This window comes from Myxocyprinus asiaticus, chromosome 1 (assembly GCF_019703515.2).
Source record: "Myxocyprinus asiaticus isolate MX2 ecotype Aquarium Trade chromosome 1, UBuf_Myxa_2, whole genome shotgun sequence".
NCBI lineage: Eukaryota > Metazoa > Chordata > Actinopteri > Cypriniformes > Catostomidae > Myxocyprinus > Myxocyprinus asiaticus.
The window spans coordinates 14,097,065-14,121,641 of NC_059344.1; the positions used below are offsets into that span (position 1 = coordinate 14,097,065).

Sequence of the window (24,577 nt, forward strand, 5' to 3'; positions counted from 1 at the left end):
ACCTGTACATTATTCCAAACCTTTGGCTGCCAGTGAATATATATATATATATATATATATCTATATATACACACACACACACACTACGGTTCAAAAGTTTGGGGTCACTTGACTGAAATGTTTCTCATGATCTAAAAAAACTTTTGATCTGAAAGTGTATGCTTAAATGTTTAAAATTAGTTTTGTAGGCAAAAATATAATTCTGCCAACTTATTAATTTATTTAATTACAAAACTAAAATTTTATAATTAAGAAAAGCAGCCACTAAGTGCCCAGCATAAAGATGGGAACTCCTTCAATACTGTTTAAAAAGCATCCCAGGGTGATACCTCAAGAAGTTGGTTGAGAAAATGCCAAGAGTACATGTCTGCAAATTCTAGGCAAAGTGTGGCCACATTGAATATGCTAAAATATAACATAGTTTTGATTTATTTTGGATTTTGTTTAGTCACAACATAATTCCCATATTTCCATTTCTATTATTCCATAGTTGTGATGACTTTACTATTATTCTAAAATGTGAAAATAAAATAAAGAATGAGTGACCCTAAACTTTTGAACGGTAGTGTGTGTGTGTGTGTGTATGTATATGTATGTATATATATATATATATATATATAAATATGTTATGTGTCAGATACCCTATCTAAGAACAAATGGTGATCTCACTACTACAAAATATAAAAATATATTGAGGTAACTCCCTAAAAAAGTCCATAATGTGGGACCTAAAGTAGTAAACTGACATTCAAATTAATACAATGAAGATTGTGAACACTGACACAGCTAAATCCATTTAGGAAAACAAGGCTATGAAAAGTTAATGTGTGCATATAAGCACAAGAAAACATGTCGGTCTCATAAATTCATACCGTCACAGGCAGATTTATTCAAGGCCAGAAATGAATAATTCACGCAATTTTTTTTTACATTACAAATACATTTCTCCCCACAGTCAAGCAAGGTAAAGTCAGCTAAAATTTAAATTATGAATGCAATAAAGCTCTTATTATAATTACATGACAAATGATTGCATCTTATTATGGACCTTGTCTTGAGAAAAGAATATATATCAAGAATATATATATATATATATATATATATATATATATATATATATATATATATACACACACACACACACACACACACACACATACAGTATATATATATATATATATATATATATATATATATTGTATATACACCAATCAGCCACAACATTAAAACCACCTGCCTAATATTGTGTAACTCCCCCTCGTGCCGCCAAAACAGCGCCAACCTGCATCTCAGAACAGCATTCTGAGATACTATTCTTCTCACCACAATTGTACAGAGTGGTTATCTGAGTTACCGTAGACTTTGTCAGTTCGAACCAGTCTGGCCATTCTCTGTTGACCTCTCTCATTAACAAGGCGCTTCTGTCCACAGAACTGCTGCTCACTGGATGTTTTTTTGTTTTTGGCACCATTCTGAATAAATTCTAGAGACTGTTGTGCGTGAAAATCCCAGGAGATCAGCAGTTACAGAAATACTCAAACCAGCTCATCTGGCACCAACAATCATCCATACGATTATCTAATCAGCCAATCATGTGGCTGCAGTGCATAAAATCATACAGATATGGGTCAGGAGCTTCAATTAATGTTCACATCAACCATCAGAATGGGGGAAAAATGTGAGTTCAGTGATTTCGACTGTGGCATGATTGTTGGTGCCAGATGGGCTGGTTTGAGTATTTCTGTAACTGCTGATCTCCTGGGATTTCCATGCACAATGTCTAAAAGGAAGAAATAAAAGCAAATGAGCTTCTCTACAATTTACTCCGAATGGTGCCAAAAACAAAAAACATCCAATGAGAAGTTCTGTGGATGGAAACGCCTTGTTGATGAGAGAGGTCAACAGAGAATGGCCAGTCTGGTTTGAACTGACAAAGTCTATGGCAGTGGTTCTCAAATTTATTTGGTCTCGCCCCACTTTGAAACAATAAAAACTAACGTTTTTCTCTCAATGGAGACATTTACACTAAATAGTTATTACAAATAATAATAATAATAAATGCAAGGATTCATACCTGTGAATGTTAATCCACCCCAGTAGTATCTATAAAAGCATTTTTAAACTCCAGTAAACTTCCAGAAATAATACATGACTGTGATTGGTCCATCCTGGCCAGCGCTGAGAAAATTACAGGTACCACGTGTCAGCGACAAGCCTGAGGGATGAGAGGATGGTGATAGGCTGGCCAAGTTCCAAAAGCACCACACAAGTCATCCTTAACTCTTGTGCCTTATATATCCATTCTTCTAGCCATTCAATAGTTTTGTGTGAGAACCGACCAAAATATTAGTGTTAATTCATCGTTTCCCCCATTTGAAATTGCCGCGCGTGAGACTTCTTTGTTTACATAAGTGTATCGAGAATGCAAATGGCACTGCTACATGCTTTGTGCCTTTTGTGCTGTGGTGCATGCCCAAAGTTTAAACAAGGCAACAAAAAAGACAGAGGTGAAGAAATTGCGCACAATGGTTCTTGCTTGTATTGTCATTATTTTTGCTGAATGTGTGAAAGTGATTTAAAAACAGGTTTTAAACCCCCACTGGCCACTCCAGTACCTTGATTGTGTTGTCCTTAAGCCATTGTGCAACAAATTTGTAGGTATGCTTGGGGTCATTGTTCATTTGGAAGACCCATTTGCGACCGAGCATTAACTTCCTGGCTGATGTCTTGAGATGTTGCTTCAATATATCCACATAATTTTCCTTCCTCATGATGCCATCTATTTTGTGAAGTGCACCAGTCCCTCCTGCAGCAAAGCACCCCCACAACATGATGCTGCCACCCCCATACTTCACGGTTGGGATGGTGTTGCAAGCCTCACCCTTTTTCCTCTAAACATAACGATGGTCATTATGGACAAACAGTTAAAATTTTGTTTCATCAGACCAGAGGACATTTCTCCAAAAAGTAAGATCTTTGTTCTAATGTGCACTTGAAACCTCTAGTCTGGCTTTTTTATGGCGTTTTGGAGCAGTGGCGTCTTCCTCGCTGAGCAGCCATTCCGGTTATGTCAATATAGGTCTAGTTTTACTGTGGATATAGATACTTGTTTACCTGTTTCCTCCAGCATCTTCACAAGGTCCTCTGCTGTTGTTCTGTTGTTCTCGTTCCTGAGCAGTATGATGGCTGCGTGGTTCCATGGTGTTTATACTTGCGAACTATTGTTTGTACAGATGAACGTGGTACCTTCAGGCATTTGGAAATTGCTCCCAAGGATGAACTAGTCTTGTGGAGGTCCATATTTTTTTTTTTTTTTTCTGAGGTCTTGGCTGATTTCTTTTGATTTTCCCATGATGTCAAGCAAAGAGGCACCTAGTTTAAAGGTAGGCCTTAAAATACATCCACAGGTACACCTCCAATTCAGTACACCTCCTATCAGAAGCTAATTGGCTAATTGTCTAAAGCAGGGGTGTCAAACTCAGCTCCTGGAGGAGCAAAGTTCTGCAGAGTTTAGCTCCAACGCTAATTAAACACTCCTGAACCAGCTAATCAAGGCCTACAGGATTACTAGAAAACTATATGGCAGGTGTGTTGGAGCAGGGTTGGAACTAAACTCTGCAGGACTGTGGCCCTTCAGGAGCTGAGTTTGACACCCCTGGTCTAAAGGCTTGACATAATTTTCTGGAATTTTCTTAGTGCATGTAAAAGTCTGACCCACTGGAATTGTGATATATTCAATTAAAAGTGAAACAATCTGTCTGTAAACAATTGTTGGAAAAATTACTTGTGTCATGCACAAAGTAGATGTCCTAAAGTAGATGTGCCAAACTATAATTTGCTAATATTAAATCCGTGGTGTGGTTAAAATATGAGTTTTAATGACTTCAACCTAAGTGTATGCAAACTTCTGACTTCAACTGTAAATATATATATATATATATATATATATATATATATATAAAACAGCTATCTTCTATTTTAAAAAATCACAAAAAGGTATAAGGTATGACAGTAAAGTGAAAACAAATGAAAACAATGAAAAGCGAAGTGCTAAGGAAACTCTCAGAAAAGAGAGTGCTCAAAATGACAACACCAAAGCAAAAGAAAGAAACAATGTATCCAGTCTTGTACTTGAATATATTTTCATGACAACCTTTGACCTAATTCATCTCCATGGACCTGTCATAAAAACACAAAGACTGTGTGTAGCTGCCCTGATGAGCTATGAAGTGCGGCCTCATAGATTTGCACCAGTGTCTCTCATCTCTGAGCTTAAGAGTCCTCACTCACTGGCGACCATCTGTTAGGTGACTGAGAACAATGTGAAGACATAGATTCTTTATTTGTCCAATGAAAAGAATCAAATAATGACAAAAGGGCTTTTAAGTATAATGGATGTTTTCTAAAGAAAACATTCCATGCTTTAATGAATTACGTCCTGAACAGAAAAAGATTACGAACCCAGAATATGATAATACAGCTTAAAGGAATGTTCTATGTTTTACAACTTAAGCACTACAACATCGGAGACATGTTGGCAGTTATGCCAGAAAACTATGTGAAAATCCACTTATAGTACAATGGAAGTCTATGAGGCAATTGTTGCACGTTGCCCCATAGACTTTCATTGTAAGTGCATAACTATCAAGACTTTTAAAATTTGTTTTTACAAACTGATGGAGGAGTCTGAATAATTCTCTGTGGTATTTGACATCATGCCTCAGATCCAGGTGATAGACTTTAAGTTCCATTAATCAAGAAAAACCATGACATATTTTCTGTAGCAATTATAGAAGATTTATTGACTGCAGACATTTATTAGCCAACAAGTTAATAAACATCAGCAAGACACACACAATTCATGCAGAATTTCTCAAATGCACTGAAAAGACTGTTGTACACAAACCATGATAAAATTATTTGCATCACATACTTGCACTATCCAATAGCAACAGGTCGTTGTAGTTCTGCATGCTATCAGGTTATCAATGCGACTTGCATCCTTCACCATGTTGTGTAGTTATCAAACAAGGTGCCATTTTAAGACTAGTAATCACAGTAACCATGTCAGTGCAGGTGTGTCTATAACCTCGTGCTGGCGAAGTGTAGCTCTCGAGCCCTTGAACATCAAAGTGATTTTGGTGGGAACTGAAAGGGAGGAGGGTACAGGAGGGAGGGAATAAACTAGAAATCTAGGTGCTTGTTGCCCGTGGCAGTGGTACCACATCCTGCTGCCAGTTCTGGTTTACTCACTCGACTCACTGTCTCTGACAGGTCTGGAGGCAAATGCAGTCTCTGTGTGTAAGAGAGAGGGAGAGAGAGAGGGAGAAATGTAAGAAAAGGCTGAAAATCACTGTGTGAGGTGAGTGGTAAAGCTACATTGGAGAGCAAACCTTACAAAAAATTACTGTGATGGTACCATGGTACAGTGATGGTATCAGATGGTAATATCGTGGTGCTCTAATACATTCAGCCACAACATTAAAACCACATGCCAAATATTGTGTAGGTCCCCCTTGTGCCGCCAAAACAGCGCCAACCCGCATCCCAGAATAGCATTCTGAGATGCTATTCTTCTCACCACAATTGTACAGAGTGGTTATCCGAGTTACCGTAGACTTTGTCAGTTCGAACCAGTCTGGCCACTCTCTGTTGACCTCTCTCATTAACAAGGCATTTCCGTCCACAGAACTGCCGCTCATTGGATATTTTTTGTTTTTGGCACCATTCAGAGTAAATTCAAAAGGCTGTTTTGTGTGCAAATCCCAGGAGATCAGCAGTTACAGAAATACTCATATCTGCCCGTCTGGCACCAACAATCCATGCGATTATCTAATCAGCCAATCCTGTGGCAGCAGCGCAGTGTATAAAATCTTGCAGATATGGGTTAGTAGCTTCAGTTAATGTTCACATCAACCATCAGATCGGGGAAAAAATGTGATCTCAGTGATTTGGACCATGGCATGATTGTTGGTGCCAGATGGGCTGGTTTGAGTATTTCTGTAACTGCTGATCTCCTGGGATTTTCACGCACAACAGAATCTAGAATTTACTCCGAATGCTGCCAAAAACAAAAAAACATCCATTGAGCGGCAGTTCTGTGGACAGAAATGCCATGTTGACGAGAGAGGTCAACAGAGAATGGCCAGACTGATTTGAACAGACAAAGTCTACGGTAACTCAGATAACCGCTCTTTACAATTGTGGTGAGAAGAATAGTATCTCAGAATGCTATTCTGAGATGCGGGTTGGCGCAGTTTTAGCGGCACGATGGGGACCTAAACAATATTAGGCAGGTGGTTTTAATGTTGTGGCTGATCAGTGTGTGTGCGTGTGTGTATGTATATATATATATATATATATATATATATATATATATATATATATATATATATATATATATATATATCTCATGGCACTATAAGATTACCATCATATGCCATGGCATTTCCATTGTAACCCAAGGTACTTGAAAGAATACCATGGTTTTACCACTATTGTAGCGTGCAAATAAACCATTGTGTTACAATGGTTCCATGTCTCATGGAGAATAAGTCAGACAAAATCATAGCCAATCAGAGTATCAGATATTTAATATACAGCTATTTGAAGCAGGACCAATGAGATTTTACTGTAGGTGGGCAACCCAGTGTGACGCTATAAAAATAGAAACCAAGCGACAAAATATGGCTGTAGGATGTTTGTTATGGTTGCGGCCGATTAGGACAAACGCTCAAATTAACATGGACAATTTTTTATTTATCGCATAACAAATTATTGTGTTGCATCTGGTTAGAAAATTGATAGTATTACAGAACTGTTTTGTTGCATTGATTTAACATTTGTACAGACCATGAGGAATGTATGCATCTGCATACCACTGAATTACAGTGTTGGGGAAGCTACTATTAAACTGTAGCTTGCCATGCTACAAGCTACTCACTTTAGCACATTTGAACCTTTTTTAACCAATTTATTGAAATGAACCAAAACTGAGCCAATTCGCTAAAATAAACTTTTCACTAAAATGAATCAGACTTTCCAACACTACTTGAGAGAGAAAGAAAGGAGAATGAGGAGGATGAGTTTGGTTATTTCCTCTGTTCATATTTTTTTTTTTCATGAACAACTGAATGTAAATGAGATATTAAATATCTTAATAGAGATATTTATTTATTTAACATACTGCTGTGTGCATTTTCCATTTCCCTTTTTGATTTGTAACTAGTAGCACCTAAAAAAAAACAAGCAAAAAAGCAAAAAAATAAATAAAATAAAAATTAAAAAAAAGTTTCCTAAAAATGTATGTCCAGATATGTGGACAGCAGGACTAAGTTGTGAAATTGTAAATAATACCACACTATAGAAAGTCCGTTTTTTTTTTTTTTAATCAAATTGTTGATTGTTTCCAGGAGTTGGTTATTCATGTTTCTGAGACGTTAAAGACATTACAGCTGATTTTCTATAAAGCTGAATATATAATTATTTTTCAAAAGTAATGGCCAGCATCATCCAATCACTGCCAACCATGTTAAAATCAAATTTTGCATTATGAAATTCTGAATCTATGTACTGAATACCATTGTCCCATGTCTGCCAAACATGTTGAGTGGTCCAAACATCATCTATAGCCTGAAACTGAACTTTTGGTCGGATGTTAGGAGTGAATGCACTTAGCTGGATAGAAAGTTATAGGATGCACCCTTGCTCCCTATTTAGTGAATGACTTAACCTCCAGTGTGCTGTCTGTCTGCTCTGGTCTCAGAATAGTTCGAAATGCACCTTATTTTCATCCTAAATCCATATAAAGCCTCTGAAAGCAATATTTTCAGCTTTTGGATGAACCCATTGATTCTCAATGTGAAAATACACGTTAAATATATTGGAATACATTTACTAATGTTAATGAATAGAACCGTATTGTACAGTGATATAAAAAAACAAACAAAACAAAAAAAAAAAAACAATTATACTAAAATGAAGCGAAATGACCCACAGATGTGTTCATGTTGAAAGTTATTAAAAATAGCTAACATGTATTCAACTTTTGAGGGAATAATGTCCCAATTTCCACATATATGGACATCATGTTTATCACCGTGCTGACGTGTAAAAAATGAGTTTTTTAAAGCAGCACATCAAACAAAACTAGAGACGCTACACATTACAACCAAACAGGTTTCAATGAAAAACCTTAAAGAGGTTTCTTACCAAAGGCACTTTTGTTGGCTCTGTGCCCGTAGAAGCGCTTCACGGAAATCGTTGCCATACTGTTGTGTCACATGACTCGGTGCGCCAGAAGTTTAACCAGAAATTTAGGATGCCTACACTAGAGTTTATGCTGCGTCAGAGAACGCTGCAAATGCATTGATTTCAATGGGGATGGTGCATCGTAAAATGCAAGGGTTTGCGATAGTGACGCTCCGTCATGCAACCAAAAGTTGAGAGCATTTCAACTTTTGCTGCAACGCACTCTAAAGTAGGCATGCACTGACCAATGAGAATCTCAGAAAGGTGGGACTAGTTGTGCTGTGAATTCGAAAAAGAAAAAAGAAATCATGGCAGAAAAAAATCATAAATATGCTGTATTCATTCCCTGTCCTCTATTATTTTTCTCTGCCAGGATAAAAAGATAATAATTGTAGAGACAGAGTCAGGAGAAGTGTTTAAATGTTTACTGGTACATTGTAGAAAATTATATTGTAGATAGCCATCTCTATATGTGATAGCCACTGGATTGCCACTTGTTTTCAAACTGAATGGCCTCTTCCCTCTGGTACATGCCTTACAAACAGACCTTTCCCATTCACATGCATCAAGTGCTATGTTGGAGATTTTCCTAGTCTGTAAGCGCACTTATCTAAACACACAGTAAAAGGATCTTGGTGCTAAACTTCTTTGCCAATATACTAGTCAAACACTGGTGAGTATAATCTGAAAATGTACAAGCCAGTAGCTAATAACAGACATTTTAAGTCACATAGCTTGAAATTTGGTTGCGTACAGAGTTAAAGATCGATCTTGGGATTTTAAGAATCAATATCAGGATTGTTCAAACCAAGATCAAATAATTAACGATTAATCGGGAAATAGATATTTTTCCCCAGCCCTAAATGCTACTTTTTAGTTACTACCCAGCACTGGAATACAACACATTGAACTTACAAATTAACCTTTTTGTAGTAAGAGAACTGATCACAGTGTTAACCACTTTTAGCCAGAGATGCCTGATTTAACTTCCAGCCTCTGCAGTGAGGACCTGAAGACTAAGACAGTCAAAAAAACATCCTAGCCAATGTTTGCAGACAGACGAAACGGAGTGTGTGAACACAAATCACGTTAGACTCTTGGCCATGCACCTTAAATGGTCCGAGAGGTATAACTGTTAGCGTGCCCCTAAAACCCTTCAGGGAGACTCAGGCTTTTTGGTGGTTCAGTAGAAAGGTTTGTGTGGAAAGCTATGGCTTAGAGTAGAGTCATTGGAATAAAGCATTTTATTTATTTTTCACCATTTTGGCCCACATGGGCACTAATCTCTAACAAGGCAATGAGCTATGCCAAAAGCTTGTGCTAAAGACGCTAATGAGGGCAGCTCAGCACAAGTAGTACACACACACACACACACACACACACACACACACACACATCGTGTTGAGGGTAGTCAAGTGTGTGAAGAACACAGTTATGTACAGTACGTAAATACATCCAAAAGATACCTGCAACTATATTTCTCATCATTCCTTTGATTCTCTCTATCTTCACCTTAAATTAAATTTAACTTTGTCCTTAGGTTGATGTTTATCTCCAACCAAACAATGGACTTCTAAAGCTCCTATTGTCTGTGGAACAACAGATAAGCTATGTTCCTAAAAGGGTAGGCCAACGGAAGTTTAGGACAAGCCATAATTTCCCTGAGCTTTCCCACACGCCTTTTAGAGTTTCAAATCCTTCTTCTCTGAAACCCTCAAGGCTAGGATGCGCCCAGTTGAGGAGACACCCAGGATCAAAATGTCTAAGCTTATCAGGAGGAATTTTGAAGAAGTCCACTATAGATTGAGAACTAATAGGACTTAAAAGAATGAGTGGGCAAGGAGAAAACTTAGAAAGCATACTAATTAAACAAGAATCTTCAGGGGTTTTCAAGCAAATGTCCATTTCTAAAGAGCAATTGGTGCCTTTTTATAAAAACATTTTTTTTACTCAATCACCTCCAAAAAATAAAATAAATAAAAAGGTCACTGCCACTACTTTGGTTTGAATACAAGCACCAAAGTCTCCTATAGATCCAGAATCCATGCAGCACTCCCCATCTAGAAGTAATTCAAGTCAACTATATAAACTTTGCTGAAAAGAATCAATACCTTTTCCTCTGAGTAAGAGAGGAAGGGAAATTGCATTGTTACTTATCTGTTATATGAAAGCGCATCTTCAGCACAAAAGCGAAGGGACAAAGCATGTTACCATCATAATCATCTTTTTACATGCAACTCTGAGCCCCAAGGCAAACTAGACCAACTGATATTAGACAGTGTGATGAAGACTAGAACATGACAAATACTTGATCATACTCTGTACTGATATATGAGGCAAGCCAGAGGAAATACAGAACTGCATGAAATAACTTGATTTTAACATAGAATTCCATCTCTAGGATCATTAGCAGGATCAGTGGATTATTTAGAGGCACTCATTGTCATGAAGTGCTTAGTTAATTTGCTTTGTGAATGTTATGCAAATAGCAACAACAAATTAAGTCATCAGCTCACTTGAGCAAAATCAGTTTAGAAGACTTCAAGTGATTTTCAAGAGGCTCTCAAGGGCAACATTAAGAGTGGCTTTCCTTAAGAGGGTTACTAATAACACTCTATGCTGAACAAAACCTTATGCTGATAATAGCTTCAAAGCCCTCCAGCTAAGGTACTTGCCGTTGGTCATACTGGCACTTGCAAAGAATTACCACAAAACTCAGAGGAGAATGCGTGTCAAGACACTTGTATTTATGTTAGGATTGGAGGAGTTTTGACCAAAGTAAAAGCCTTGCTTGATGCAACAGACTTCAAAAAGGTTAAATTGGTCAATTCTTTGTCATTGAGATTTACCTGAAAAAAAAAAAAAAAAAAAAAAAAATGTAAGTGTACAATTAAATAGATAAACTAGCTTTTTCCACCTTAACCCAAAGTGCTGAGTTAACATTTAATGCTTTGGGTGCAGGTGATATACACTAACCGAGCACTTTATTAGGAATACCTGTACACCTACTTATTCATGCAATTATCTAATCAGCCATCATGTGGCAGCAGTGCAATGCATAAAATCATGCAGATACGGGTCAGAAGCTTCAGTTAATGTTCACATAAACCATCAGAATGGGGAAAAATGTGATCTCAGGGATTTCGATGGTGGCATGATTTTTGGTGCCAGGTGGGCTGGTTTGAGTATTTCTGTAACTGCTGATCTCCTGGGATTTTCACGCACAACTCTCTACAGCTTACACTGAATAGTGCCAAAAACAAAAAAAAAAAAAAAACATCCAGTGAGTGGCAGTTCAGTGGATGGAAACACCTTGTTGTTGAGAGAGGTCAATGGAGAATGGCCAGACTGGTTCAAGCTGACAGAAATGCTACGGTAACTCAGATAACCCCTCTGTACAATTGTAGTGAGCAGAATAGCATCTCAGAATGCACAACATGTCGAACCTTGAAGCGGATGGGCTACAACAGCTGAAGAGCACGTTGGGTTCCACTTCTGTCAGCCAAGAACAGAAAGCTGAGGCTGCAGTGGGCACAGACTCACCAAAGTTGGACAGTTGAAGACTGGAAAAACGTAGCCTGGTCTGATGAATCTCGATTTCTGCTGAGGTACACAGATGGTAGGGTCTGAATTTGGTGCCAAAAGCATGAATCCATGGACCCAACCTGCCTTGTGTCAACAGACCAGGCTGGTGGCGGTGGTGCAATGGTGTGGGGAATGTTTTCTTGGCACACTTTGGGCCTGTTAATTCCGATTAATCATTGCTTGAATGCCACAGCCTATTTAAGTGCTGTTGCTGATCACGTTCATCCCTTCATGGTCACAATTTACCCATCTTCTTATGGCTACATCCAGTATGATAATGCACCATGTCACAAAGCAAAAGTTGTCTTAAATTGGTTTCAAAAACATGACAATGAGTTCACTGTTCTTCAGTGGCCTTGGTAGTCATCAGTTCTGAATCTAATAGAAAACCTTTGGTATGGGGTAGAACAGGAGATTCACAGCATGAATGTGCAGCTGACAAATCTAGATATAAATTAGAAAGAAATATCTTCCAATGCAATGTAAACTTTAACTAATCTAATAATGCATGTTTAACTACACTGATCAGCCACAACAATAAAACCACCTGCCTAATATTGTGTAGGTCCCCCTCATGCTGCCAAAACAGCACCAACACCACAGTTGTACAGAGTGGTTATCTGAGGTACCGTAGACTTTGTCGGTTCGAACCAGTCTGGCCATTCTCTGTTAACCTCTCTCATCAACAAGGTATTTCCATCCATAGAACTGCCGCTCACTGGATGTTTTTTGTTTTTGTAAATTCAGTAGTAAATTAATAAATTTATTAGTAATAAATTCTAGAGACTGTGCATGAAAATTGTGAAAATTGACTGTGAATATCCCAGGAGATCAGCAGTTACAGAAATACTCAAACCAGCCCATCTGGCACCAACAATCATGCCATGCTCCAAACCACTGAGATAATTTTTTTTCCTATTCTGATGGTTGATGTGAACATTAACTGAAGCTCCTGACCTGTATCTGCATGATTTTATCCACTGCACTGCTGCCACACGATTGGCTGATTAGATAATCGCATGGATGATTGTTGGTGCCAGTCGGGCTGGTTTAAGTATTTCTGTAACTGCGGATCTCCTGGAATTTTCATGCACAACAGTCTCTAGAATTTACTCAGAATGGTGCCAAAAACAAAAAACATCCAATAAGCGGCAGTTCTGTGGACGGAAATGCCTTGTTAATGAGAGAAGTCAACAGAGAATGGCCAGACTGGTTTGAACGGACAAAGTCTACGGTAACTCAGAAAACTGCTCTGTACAATTGTGGTGAGAAGAATAGCATCTCAGAATGCTATTCTGAGATGCGGGTTGGCGTTGTTTTGGCGGCACAATGGGGATCTACACAATATTAAGCAGGTGGTTTTAATGTTGTGGCTGATCAGTGTATATTATAGAAAACCTGTTATTCAAACATCAGCCATGATATTGTTTAGTCTAAAAAGTGAATATTACATGTACCAATGTAATTTTATGCTTTGAAACAATGTAAAGTTGATAGCTTACTTAACATATAAGTTCATATTTAATATTTTTCTCCATACTGCATATTCAATTACTTAAATATTCACCATACAGAATTGTAATGCTGCTGCATGTGCTCTATGCATAACCATCAACACTAGTGTCCACAGCTTATCAGGTAGAAATATTTAGCCTGTGGTTTCACTGTAACAGCTTTTCTCAATTTTTCACCAAGCTCTGCATTCCATAAGCAAAATGTTAAATGAAGCATACAAGCACGAACCCTAGCTTAAACTTGTCGAAATCTTTACATGTAATAACATTGGACATGTTTAACTGCTTTTTTGTAGGGGTAACAATTTTTCCAGAGAAGTTTCCTTATTAAATTTAAACTGTTGACACTGATAAGGTTTTTCAGATGGACACCAATGTTTAACGGAAACTAGAGACATTACTGAGGACTAGCTTTGCATAATGGGAACCGTTATTACCTCAAACAAAAGCACACATGAACCCTAGTTTTCCTCTTTCACACCGATCACAATGACCAGTGTAATATGATTCTAAGTCAACCACCACCCCATTATCTGGAGCTTTCTACATCTCCTAAAAGTCTAAAAGTATTATGTACAATTACCTTCCATCAATGCATTAAGAGCATTACAACCCAAGGAAGAAGCATTGTATGATTCTTTAAGAAGTAATACTGTACTTCGAGTAAAACACGAGTTGATTTCAAGACAACTAAGGATTCTCAGTGGTTTCTTTTACCATTAAAAATTGTCCTTTGAGACTTAAAACAATCCTAAAAAATCAAAGACAATGATGGTGACCAAAAATACGAGGCCAAAACATGGTAAACACCATGTCTGGGTCTATGTTCATGGAAAATCTTGTGCAGTTACATTCATTTGTCCATTTGGCTTCAACCTGAATGTGAACTGTGATGTTAGAGGTGGAGGCAAATTATAGCTCACACTTGGTGGAACACATGTATTAGAATAAAATATTCATTTGACAGTCAGCAGGGTTGATAGAACAGATATTTACACTTTTTGTCAAACTCTTCCATTAGCAATTTCTCATGCATGGTGAATCTTTTTAATTAATCATGTTAAAACAAGTACCATTCAGCTATATTTTCAAGAAAAATACGCAATTTGCTGACAACATATTATTGGAACCATTCAGACATGAAATAATAGGAAGTAACAACTTTTGGCATCTGTACTATAATTATCACAATTTTGTCTTTTTTGCAAGATAAGACAACAACAACAACGTGATTCTTCCTGCACAACATTAAAAATCCAACCACCCTAGGACACATAATAGAAAAAAACATCTCTGTATTACAATCAGCATCGTTCTCATTGCATTTCCCCCTCTGGTCAGCTGTGTCCGTTGCACTCTTAATCTTTAGGCCAGTGACTGCAGAGGTCGGGGGGGGGGGTTGTCCGGGGGTAATTTTCACCACTCTCTGCTCGTTCACATTTGGAGAGGTGCCATACGAATACACCTTGGGTGTTGTTGGATGTGCGTTGGGTACAGGCTGGGGGCTTCAGGGCCCTTGCAGACTGGCTGGGCGGAATATTAATGCCAAGGCAGGTGCCCCTGAGGTACTCTGGGGTGCAAAAGGCGCAGAGGACAAACACGTGTAATTGCTGCTTTCATATCCGATTGGTTGAGCTGAGAAATGAAGGCAGCATATGATATGACAGTGTATTCACCACCTCTGGTTCTGCTAGCAAATCTAACCCATTGATTTAACTCTTTTATCGAGGGCTAGAAAGCTAAATAAACATTTCTTAAAGCTACACTATGTAACTTTTTTTAATAAAAATAAAATGTTATTAATAAGAGAGTGCAACAAAAATTCTTCTTCCAAACCATGTCTTTACCCAAATACACTTTGATAAACCTATAATACTGATATAATATTATAAATATTTTAGAGCTGTCGGGACGGATTTCACAGGAAACTGCATACATATGTCATTCGCCTGTGCGTGTTGACATCATATCCGTACACAGAGGAAATAAGATCCAGCTACTGTAGCGCATGTGTGGGAGTAGCTGAAGCTGAAAGTTTGTTGTCACAACGAACAAGAAAAATTGACCATGGATCATTCAAAACGGCAAACCTCCGGCTTGGCTTTTCAGAGGTGGCGACAACTCCGAGATCTGAAAGGATTTAAGAGCGACCCAGAGATGGCTTTTTTCTTACTCAACAGGTAAGATATTTTATTGATATAGTTTATGTATAGTTGTGTAATCACACACACTCACACGCCTGTGTGTGTGTGTGTAGTGAAATACAATAATTATACTGTAATCGGTGCAGAACTTTTCACTTGCTAGCACACATGTATATTTTTCTTTATAACGGCAATAATTACATAAATAAATCCTTTAGTCCTAGGATTGCCAAAGACATGTGAGTCTTGAAATTATGTTGACCACTGATTGGTAACAATGACAATCTATAAATTAGTTACTACCATGGTCTATTTGGCCAGAATATCCTGCAGTTATAAAAAGTTTACAACGTTTGACCTTATCAGAATATCAATCGTTATGTCTAATGTTAACGAACATTGCCTAACTTTTGTAACTTGATTTATTTCAAAACATCAATGTTTCCAATAAGTCAAAACAACAGCATAAGATATGGCACTTATCTGCTCAGATGACATGTTTTCAGATATCCGTCTTTTCCTTTCTTTCGTTATTTATTTGTCCATTCGCTCTGATAAGATGTCCTGTATCAATGTGTACACCGGTGCATTGAACCACATTCATCTGCGCAGAGGAGCAGAGCTGAAGCACAACTTATGTCATTACCATAACAATGTTCTTCCGCAAGACACATGCAGTTTTATTTTTTAACCGCTAGAGGGCCAAAAGTTACATAGTGTAAATTTAAATGAAAACGGTGCAAGAAACTACCGTTTCACATGAAGCCGAGAAGTGAGCGTAGCTTCTTCTGTTTCAAATGTTTTCAAACCTGTGCATGAATGTAACATCATCCGTCTGCAGCACTGGTGCAGGCGCACTTTGGTCAGAGTGTAAGAAATGCGATTAAAGATTTACATGCCAGTATAAAGTGATTAAAATAGGAGTATTCCACATATCTTACTGCAATTAACATTACTCTGATTATTAGCATAATCACAACATCATAGTCACAATATTCTGTTTACATGAGCAACAGTTTAATCGCAGTATTGCTTTAATCGTACTGTAATCACATTATGAGAGTGCATGTAAACATGGCCAATGGTTTTTGTAGTAAGACCATGGTGACCACATGTAGCTTATGTAAAACCATGCATGACTTTTTATTATCATGGTTAGTAACTAGGTGTGTAACAGTTTATCGTGGCACGATACATCAAGGTTAAAAAATATGATGATGAGCATTGTGGAGATGGGATGTTTTTTCTTTTTTTTTATGATCATTTTAGCATATGTTCTATCCAAAACGCGCAACATCCTACGTAACATGGGCATTCAAATAGAAATCGCTTCATTGCACACAAGGAGCTCTAAAATATGATTGCACACTAGCAGCCACAGGTGTTGTACGACGAGTTCGGCTGAGACTGCGGAAACAGAAACTGAAACCAGAAGCGGGAGTTTGAATGTCTGTTTGAAGCGCGAGAGTGATCTGCTCTGACTGTGCGAGAGAAAATGTTAGTTTATAGAGGTTTAATAATAGTGCTATATTAATCTACTATATATAATGCTGAATTTTATGTATAATTATGCTATGGGGGTATATAATACTAATGTCAAATATCATGTCTGATTTTATTTCATTAGTACATTATTATTTAACTGAATAAGCATGCACTTAAAATATGTATTTTTGAAAATAATATATAGATGTAATCAGAGACAATATTATTTTATTAAAATAACATTTAATTTAAAATATTTTAAATGCATGTAATCAGTGACAGTGTGTGTGCAGCATATTTGTATTTTCAGTAAGCAGAATTATTTCCATTTGGTGTCACCATTGCCCTGTTCTGGGCTATTTTTAGATCATTTAGCACTTTTAAGAAGAATACTTTTAGCTAAATTTTAAAGGAGAGGAACTGTTTTGCATATGTCTTTAAATAAAGGACATTATGTCTTTAAAAAATCAATTTGAACTTTTCTTGATTCAGGCTTAGTTTAAAGAATCAGGAACCGAGCCGTAAGTTCTGTGAGATGTCTGAATCATTGCACCCCTTTTAGTATGGTTTCTATATAAAAAACTAAAGCATTTTTAAATAGTTTAACAACAGAGACATTTGGAGTTTTGTAACAGAGAATTTTGTGCCGTATTCAAACTTGATCCGCGCTTCTCACGAGTGCTGTTTATAATGGTCTGCACTCCGCGGTCAAGACCAGTCCGCGATTAAATAAATCTGCCTAGCGCTCATGCACCTCTTTCCATTCTATTGTGCTAATAATTCATTGAGGTAATGGCTAGCGCTGTTGATAATGATCTGGGTGGTTATGACCGGTCCACAAGTAAATGCACCTGCTCTGCACTCGTGCCGCTCTATCCATAGAGCCATGCTGATAATTAGTGCGGATAACATGGTTTCATTCCGCTTTTTGAGCAAACAAAATGTGCTTAAAAAATAAGGTTTAAACTAGATAAAAAAGTTCATCAAGACAAACTTTGATGTTGGCTTGAGAAAGCCTAGCCTGAAAGTTTGAAGTAGTTGTAAAAGCTTGAAGTTTGAAGGTTTTAAGTTTGAAGTAGTTACAAGTTTAAGTAGTAGTTTTAAAAGTTCAAAGTTAGAGAGATAGATAGATAGATAGCTCATTTGGTTGCTAGGCAGTTACCAAGGTGATACTCAAAAGGCTCCTTGCTACCCTGAGTCCAGTGAACAAAACCAGAAGTCTTTATGTTGTTCTGGTGCAGAGATATGTGATTTGTTACTTCGTTGCCAGGGTAACCCCATCTGGTTGCTATGCAGTTAATACAGTGCTACTCAATAGGCTTCTTGCTACCCTGAGTCAAATTAACAAAACCAGAATTGTCTACAATGTTCTGGTGCAGAGATATATTTGTTACTTGGTTGCTAGGGTAACCCCATATGGTTGCTAGGCAGTTACCAAGGTGCTACTCAAAAGGCTTCTTGTTACCCTGAGTCCAATGAACAAAACCAGAAGTCTCTACGAGGTTCTGGTGCAGAGATATGTGATTTGTAACTTGGTTGCTAGGGTAATCCCATCTGGTTGCTAGGCAGTTACCAAGGTGATACTTATCAAGGCTCCTTGCCATCCTGAGTGAAATAAGTCAACCTGGAAGTCTCTACGATGTTCTGGTGCAGATATGTGATTTGTTCCTTGGTTGCTAGGGTAACCACATCTGGTTGATATGCAGTTACCTGGGTGATACTTATCAAGGCACCTTGCCATCCTGAATGAAATAAGTCAACCCGGAAGTCTCTACGATGTTCTGGTGCAGAGTATGTGATTTGTTAATTGGTTGCTCCCATCTGGTTGCTAAGCAGTTACCAGCGTGATACTTATCAAGGCTCCTTGCCATCCTGAGTGAAATAAGTCAACCCGGAAGTCTCTACGATGTTCTGGTGCAGAGATATGTGATTTGTTACTTGGTTGCTAGGGTAACCCCATTTGGTTGCTAGGCAATTACCAAGGTGATACTTAACATGGCTCCTTGCCATCCTGAATGAAATAAGTCAACCTGGAAGTCTCTACGATGTTCTGGTGCAGAGATATGTGATTTGTAACTCGGTTGTTAGAGTAAGCCCATGTGGTTGCTAGGCAGTTGCCAGTGTGATACCAAGAATGCTGCTTTCTGTCCTGAGTCATACAAGCCAACAATGAAGTCTCTATGACATTCTGATCCTGAGATACCCATCTAAGCGATTTTAAATGGATATCAATGTGGTTTGGTTGCTAGGGTATCTAAATGGTTGCTAGGGGTGGCTAAGTAGTTTCCATGATGATACTTGAAGACTGATTGCTCAACCAATTCAAACAAGCCAACTCTCATGTCTGTAGGATATTCTGATCAGGAGATATTCATCTAAGCCATTTTGAATGACAGTCAATGGGTTTTGGTTGCTAGGGCACACTAAATGGTTGCTATGTTGTATGCAGTTGCTAGGGTGTTAAAGTGATAGAGTGAAAGAAAGAATAAATAGAGTGATGTAAAGATAGAAAAAGAAAGTGATGGAGTGATAGATAGAAAGTATGAGTGGTGGAGTGATAGTAAGTAGATTGAATCTTCTAAAGGAGTTATTACAAGGAAAAGTTTTCACACCTTGAATGGGAGTCAATTTAAAATCAGTCCTGTTCGGAAGTCCGATACGGGAATACCGGAAGTCAGATCAGTTAGAAAAGATAGAGCAGTCCGAGTCAGACCAGTCTGAAGGTCTGTGCCGAGTTTGGTGCATGTAGCTTAAAAGCTCTAGGAGAAGTTATAATAATAATACGTTTAAATAGAATATCAGTATGTTGGCTTTCTCAAGCCAACATAATGATGGGAATGCTAATTAATATTCACGAGAAAATCGCTAACTGATTGGTCAGTGACACATTCTGTTCGCCTGAAATCCTACATTTCTGAAATTAGCTAGCGGGCCACATGAAATGAGGTGGTGGACCGGATTCGGCCCCCGGGCCTTGAGTTTGACACCTGTGCCTTACACAGTCTACTACAACACTTTATATTTTCTTTTCCGCGGGCAAAACACAGTCATCACAATGGGAATCTGCGCAATCGTGAATTTCACGCGATTGACTTCAGGTGGCAAAGAATTTCACCTCGTGGATTTCTCATGCAAATAGCAAGTTGCTTGGTTTGGCAATGGCCTCTGTGTGGGCAGTGTTTTGTATGAAGCTACACTGAATGTTCACAATGGATAAGGATATAATTTTAGCAGTAATTTTCTTTTAAACTTCACTCTAACAGAGTATAATGGGCAGCATTAAAAAGAGGCTGCTTGGCAATTACTTTTTTGCTGGTTCACATGCGCTCAACATCCGCCCATGCCTTCATCGCCCAGAGAATTGTGCTGTGCATAGGTAAATGTGAATGCACCTTTTAGCTGCCATAACCCCACTATCTCCACTGGAATCTTATCTTGCTGCTTATTTTGCTGTCCAATATGATTCCACCAACACTGCTATAAATCCTGATATCCTTTAGAACCAAAATGTACCCTGACTTCCAAACTATAGAGTGGGTACAGTGAAGTAACATTGAACAGTAACAAAATATAGAAGTATATTATTTATGGTTTTCTCTCTGGAGCATACCTCAACCCAAAAGGCATTAGAGAGAATGCAAAATAGGAAGAGAAAGGACGAATCCTTCCACTCTTTTCTCCCCAACAAAAACCCAATCTCTGTTCCCTACCCACCCACCTCCCCCCAGACTAGAAGTGGGGTTCACACACAGTTTAAACACATTATGTGCAGCGACAGAGAGGTCGGCCACGGGTTACTGTGCCATTTCCTCCACAGGTCTGACCACATCGGTTGAGTGGTGAGGTCCTCTGGCTCACACTCCAGGGTACCATGTGTGGTGCATGCTAACATGTGTGAGATACAGGAGATTACCATTTTATCCTACATCTACTAGAATTAGGGCTTGCATGTTTTTAACTAGTCTTCCAAAAATGTAGACGGTGGGCCACTGTTTACTTTTTGTAAATGACCGCTGCTGATTACGATGCAGCACTGGTCTTTGCTGTTCAACCCTACTTGGAAGTGGTGTGTGTGTGTGTGTGTGTGTGTGTGTGTGTTTAGAATGTTCACGTAGCTAAAATAATGAAGGTGAGAAAGCAAGCATATCTCCATTGCCAGATTTATACTGAATGCAGTGTCATAATCTGTGCAACGATCATTCATGTCTCCATCACAGTTTTTGTCAGCCGTTGAGATGACACTTGATTTGATTCAGGGCGGATTGCAAGAATTTTGGAAACCTGAGGCAGCAACGCAGTTCACTTGTAACATGCTTTGCTCCAGTTTCACTTTCAGATATATTAATAAACGTATTTGCACACATCCACAGCACAAAAAGTTTGTGGAACACAACCATGACTGGTCGACACAGACCCAACATAAGATGCTGTTCCACCACCATTGCTTCTGAGCGCATTATAGGCTCAAGTAGTATTTTAACTTGAGTATTGTACAGTACAATTGCAAACTGTTTCTGGTTTGTATTTCTAAGCATGGTTAGCTAACAGTACAAAGAACAAAAGACAAAGAACCGTTCAGGTGGAACGGCTTCACTGACATGGTGATTCACGATTGGTCACTTGCCCAGTCAGTCCATTCTAATCCTGATTTTGCAGCACCATAATGGAAAAAGAAACCATAACAATGTCAACAAACCCAGATCCACATGTAACAGTGTGGTTCCTCAATGAGAACCGTTCCACCCGATAATGGAAAAGTGCCTATCTTGTCGACTAGTTGGTGCAACCCTTAACTAGAATACAAAAAAAAAGGATCTCCATCTAATAGACAACAAAAGGAGGTGTGAAACTCAATCAATCGACCTAATAAGAGCATCCCATGAGCTTAGGGGAAGTGTGCGCGAGAGTGTGTACATTTGTGTGTGTCTGACAGTGAGCTAAAGGCTTCTGCTGTTAGCCATCGCTGCTCTTTATGCATGTGCAGCACCATGAGGAAGGAGCTAATGAGCCAGCAGGTATTTTCAGCTATCAAGACAAAGTGGGAGGAGGAACAGCAGCAAGGGAAGGAAAGAGAGAAGGTGGGGAGAGGAAGGCAAGGGGAAAAAGGATTATTTTAGGATAACAGCAGATAAAGATGGGGTTTGCATGGACGACTTGGCTTTTCACAAGACTGACAGGGAGAGGCTGCAGATCAAATTGAGAAAAAAGGAGAACTGTGTGTATGGGGAGACAAGAGAGGTACTCTGAGAGAATGAGACCAAGAGAGAGAGAGCGAGAGAGAGAAAGAGAGAGACAGACAGCGAGTGAGAGAGTCTAAGCGTGTGTTTAAGTGCTTCACAGAGTGTTAATGAATTGGGGGTGTAATCCATCACAGGTTGTAACTCTTCACAAGAATGAGTCCCTTTAGCCAAAAGGACAGCACTTGTAGGGACAAAGAGAGGCATACTAAGGACTTCATACTACAGCCCTGAAAAGGTGATGTCATTAGTAACCTCCTCCCAATGAACTATAATCTGCACTTTAGTAGTCACAAGCATGACCTTATCCAACAACACTGAGTTTACTAGAATGATGACTTTTGGCCAAAAATGCTTTATTCTGCTTGTAGGTCCTCTTTGTAAACCATCTAGTTTTTCATTTCAGCAACTCCTGGTTTAGAGAGGAGAAGAGTGAACAAAAAGAAAGAAAAAAGAAAAAGAAAGATAATATACATGACATACAGGATATCCATCAGATTAAGTACTTCAAGTATGAAGAATTCTTCAAGTCTGAGGCCTACGCTTTCTAATTATCAAAGCAGCAGATGTGTATTCTCAGTAGTTAAGTGTCTCTGAAGTAGCTCTCGAGTTGTTTGCGACCTTCCTACAAAATTATAGAATAAACGGGTGTGACATCATTTAGAACACAATCTAGCCAAAAAGAAGGTGTTTTTGAGTTCATTTCGGTGTTTTGTAACAGCTATTGGTCATCAGTAGGTGTGACCAGGAGCTCCACCTACTTCAAGGCAGATAACTTATTCCCGTTCAGTAAGTTAAGAGCAGTCAACATGAACACACCGGTGTGTGAGTTTTTGGCCAGTAGGTGCAAACTTTCCAACATCTGTACTCAAATACTCCTAAATGCCCATTCACTGCATTGTTTGACATGCTGCTTTACTCATATGCCATCTGCAGCGAAAGCCATTCACACATCAGATGCTCAAAGTAAGATATGCCTATCATCATTCTTTTGTCTGTATTCTACCCAATAACACTTTTTTGTGTGTAACCGGTGCATATTATGGCCACGTATTGCATGTTAGGGCATTAGCAACATGAACATAAAAAGTATACATTACAAATTACACATTATCTACTGCATATATATTACTTTAAATCATCAGAGTGTTTAAAACAGCTTCTTTTTTCTGATCTTGTGTGAATTCTACTCATGAAATGAGGCGTGCAGTCATTGATAACACATTTTAATGTCATATTACTTGATGTTTTACATGTAGTCATGTGTGTCCGCATATTTAAATGTACCTCTAAATGCCTTCCTCAGCAATGTGGCGGGTGTCTGAATGTTCGCAAACAGTATGTTGTTGCCCAGCTGTTTCAAACTTATTTTTGGCTCTAAGCTCACTTCACTGTGAGTGTGCCTGGGCCTTTAGGGATGACAACACTTCTTATGCAACTGAAGCAGCTCTTTAGAGTGCTAATAGAGTGCTTGTTAATAGGTTGAGTGAGATACTACGAAAACACATGAGGCTGAACAATTAAACCACATTATATACACACATCTATGTTTTTACATTTTCTGAATGAAAAAATTGCTGCCACTATGCTAGGGCGGTCAGATTCTTTTAATTACTGAGATAACAACCTTCACATTCTATCATAAGAGAGAGCGTAATGGTCAACTAGCATGTTACGACAGTTAAGTCACCGTTTGCGGATACCAAAGAAATAGGGAAAGCCAAAAACGGACACATATCAGTCGCCAAATTTTCTGTGTCTTCTCTTATAAAAGAGCAATTTTATCATAGTAAAATCCACACATAGTTCATTCCAAAAGGACTGCTTAGTGTTAAACATGTTGAAGATTAGCGTGCATGTGGACAATTAATTAAATGATGAGATGTTTCCTCACAAAAGCGGTTTATTCACCACACTGAGGCATCTCCTTCATAGACATCCATTAAAAAAAGGCCTCTTGTTTCTTCACCAGTGTACCGCCCATAGAATGTCTATGGGACAGCAGCATTATGCTATTTTATGCTAAGCTTGTAGGCTCTCCTTATTAGGGTGGTTGCAGGGCACTGTGGTATGTAAGAGGTTTCCAGGGTATTGCTAGGTGGTTGCTATGGATGTTCCAGGTGGCTCCAAATGTATGGTTGGTGGTTGCTTATTGGACCATGTCTAAAGAGCCCACCCCAAAATTTCTATAATATTCTGATCACTCGATATGGCAGGGGCTACTCGTTCAAAGCAATCTATGGACTTTTTACACCAGTTTTATCATTGGTCAGATGACTCTAATCGAAAAGTAATAGCACACCACTCCTCAAAAAGCCACATGATCTGAGGTGTCATTCAAGTCTTTAAAACAAACAATAAG

The 24,577-nt window shown here is 38.5% G+C and overlaps 1 protein-coding gene across 2 annotated transcripts in view; it reads right to left on the reverse strand.

The window, feature by feature from the left end:
• Positions 1-4,427: 4,427 nt before the first annotated feature.
• Positions 4,428-24,577, reverse strand: part of LOC127444864 (elongator complex protein 4-like) — a 93,703-nt gene continuing 73,553 nt past the window's right edge. Inside the window, exon 9 of one of the 2 annotated variants that reach the window (XM_051704463.1) lies at positions 4,428-5,295. In XM_051704463.1, the coding sequence (XP_051560423.1) occupies positions 5,185-5,295 (111 nt within the window). In that variant the 3' untranslated portion in view covers positions 4,428-5,184. The remainder of the gene's footprint in view (positions 5,296-24,577) is intronic. The other variant, XM_051704455.1, reaches the window with a different exon arrangement.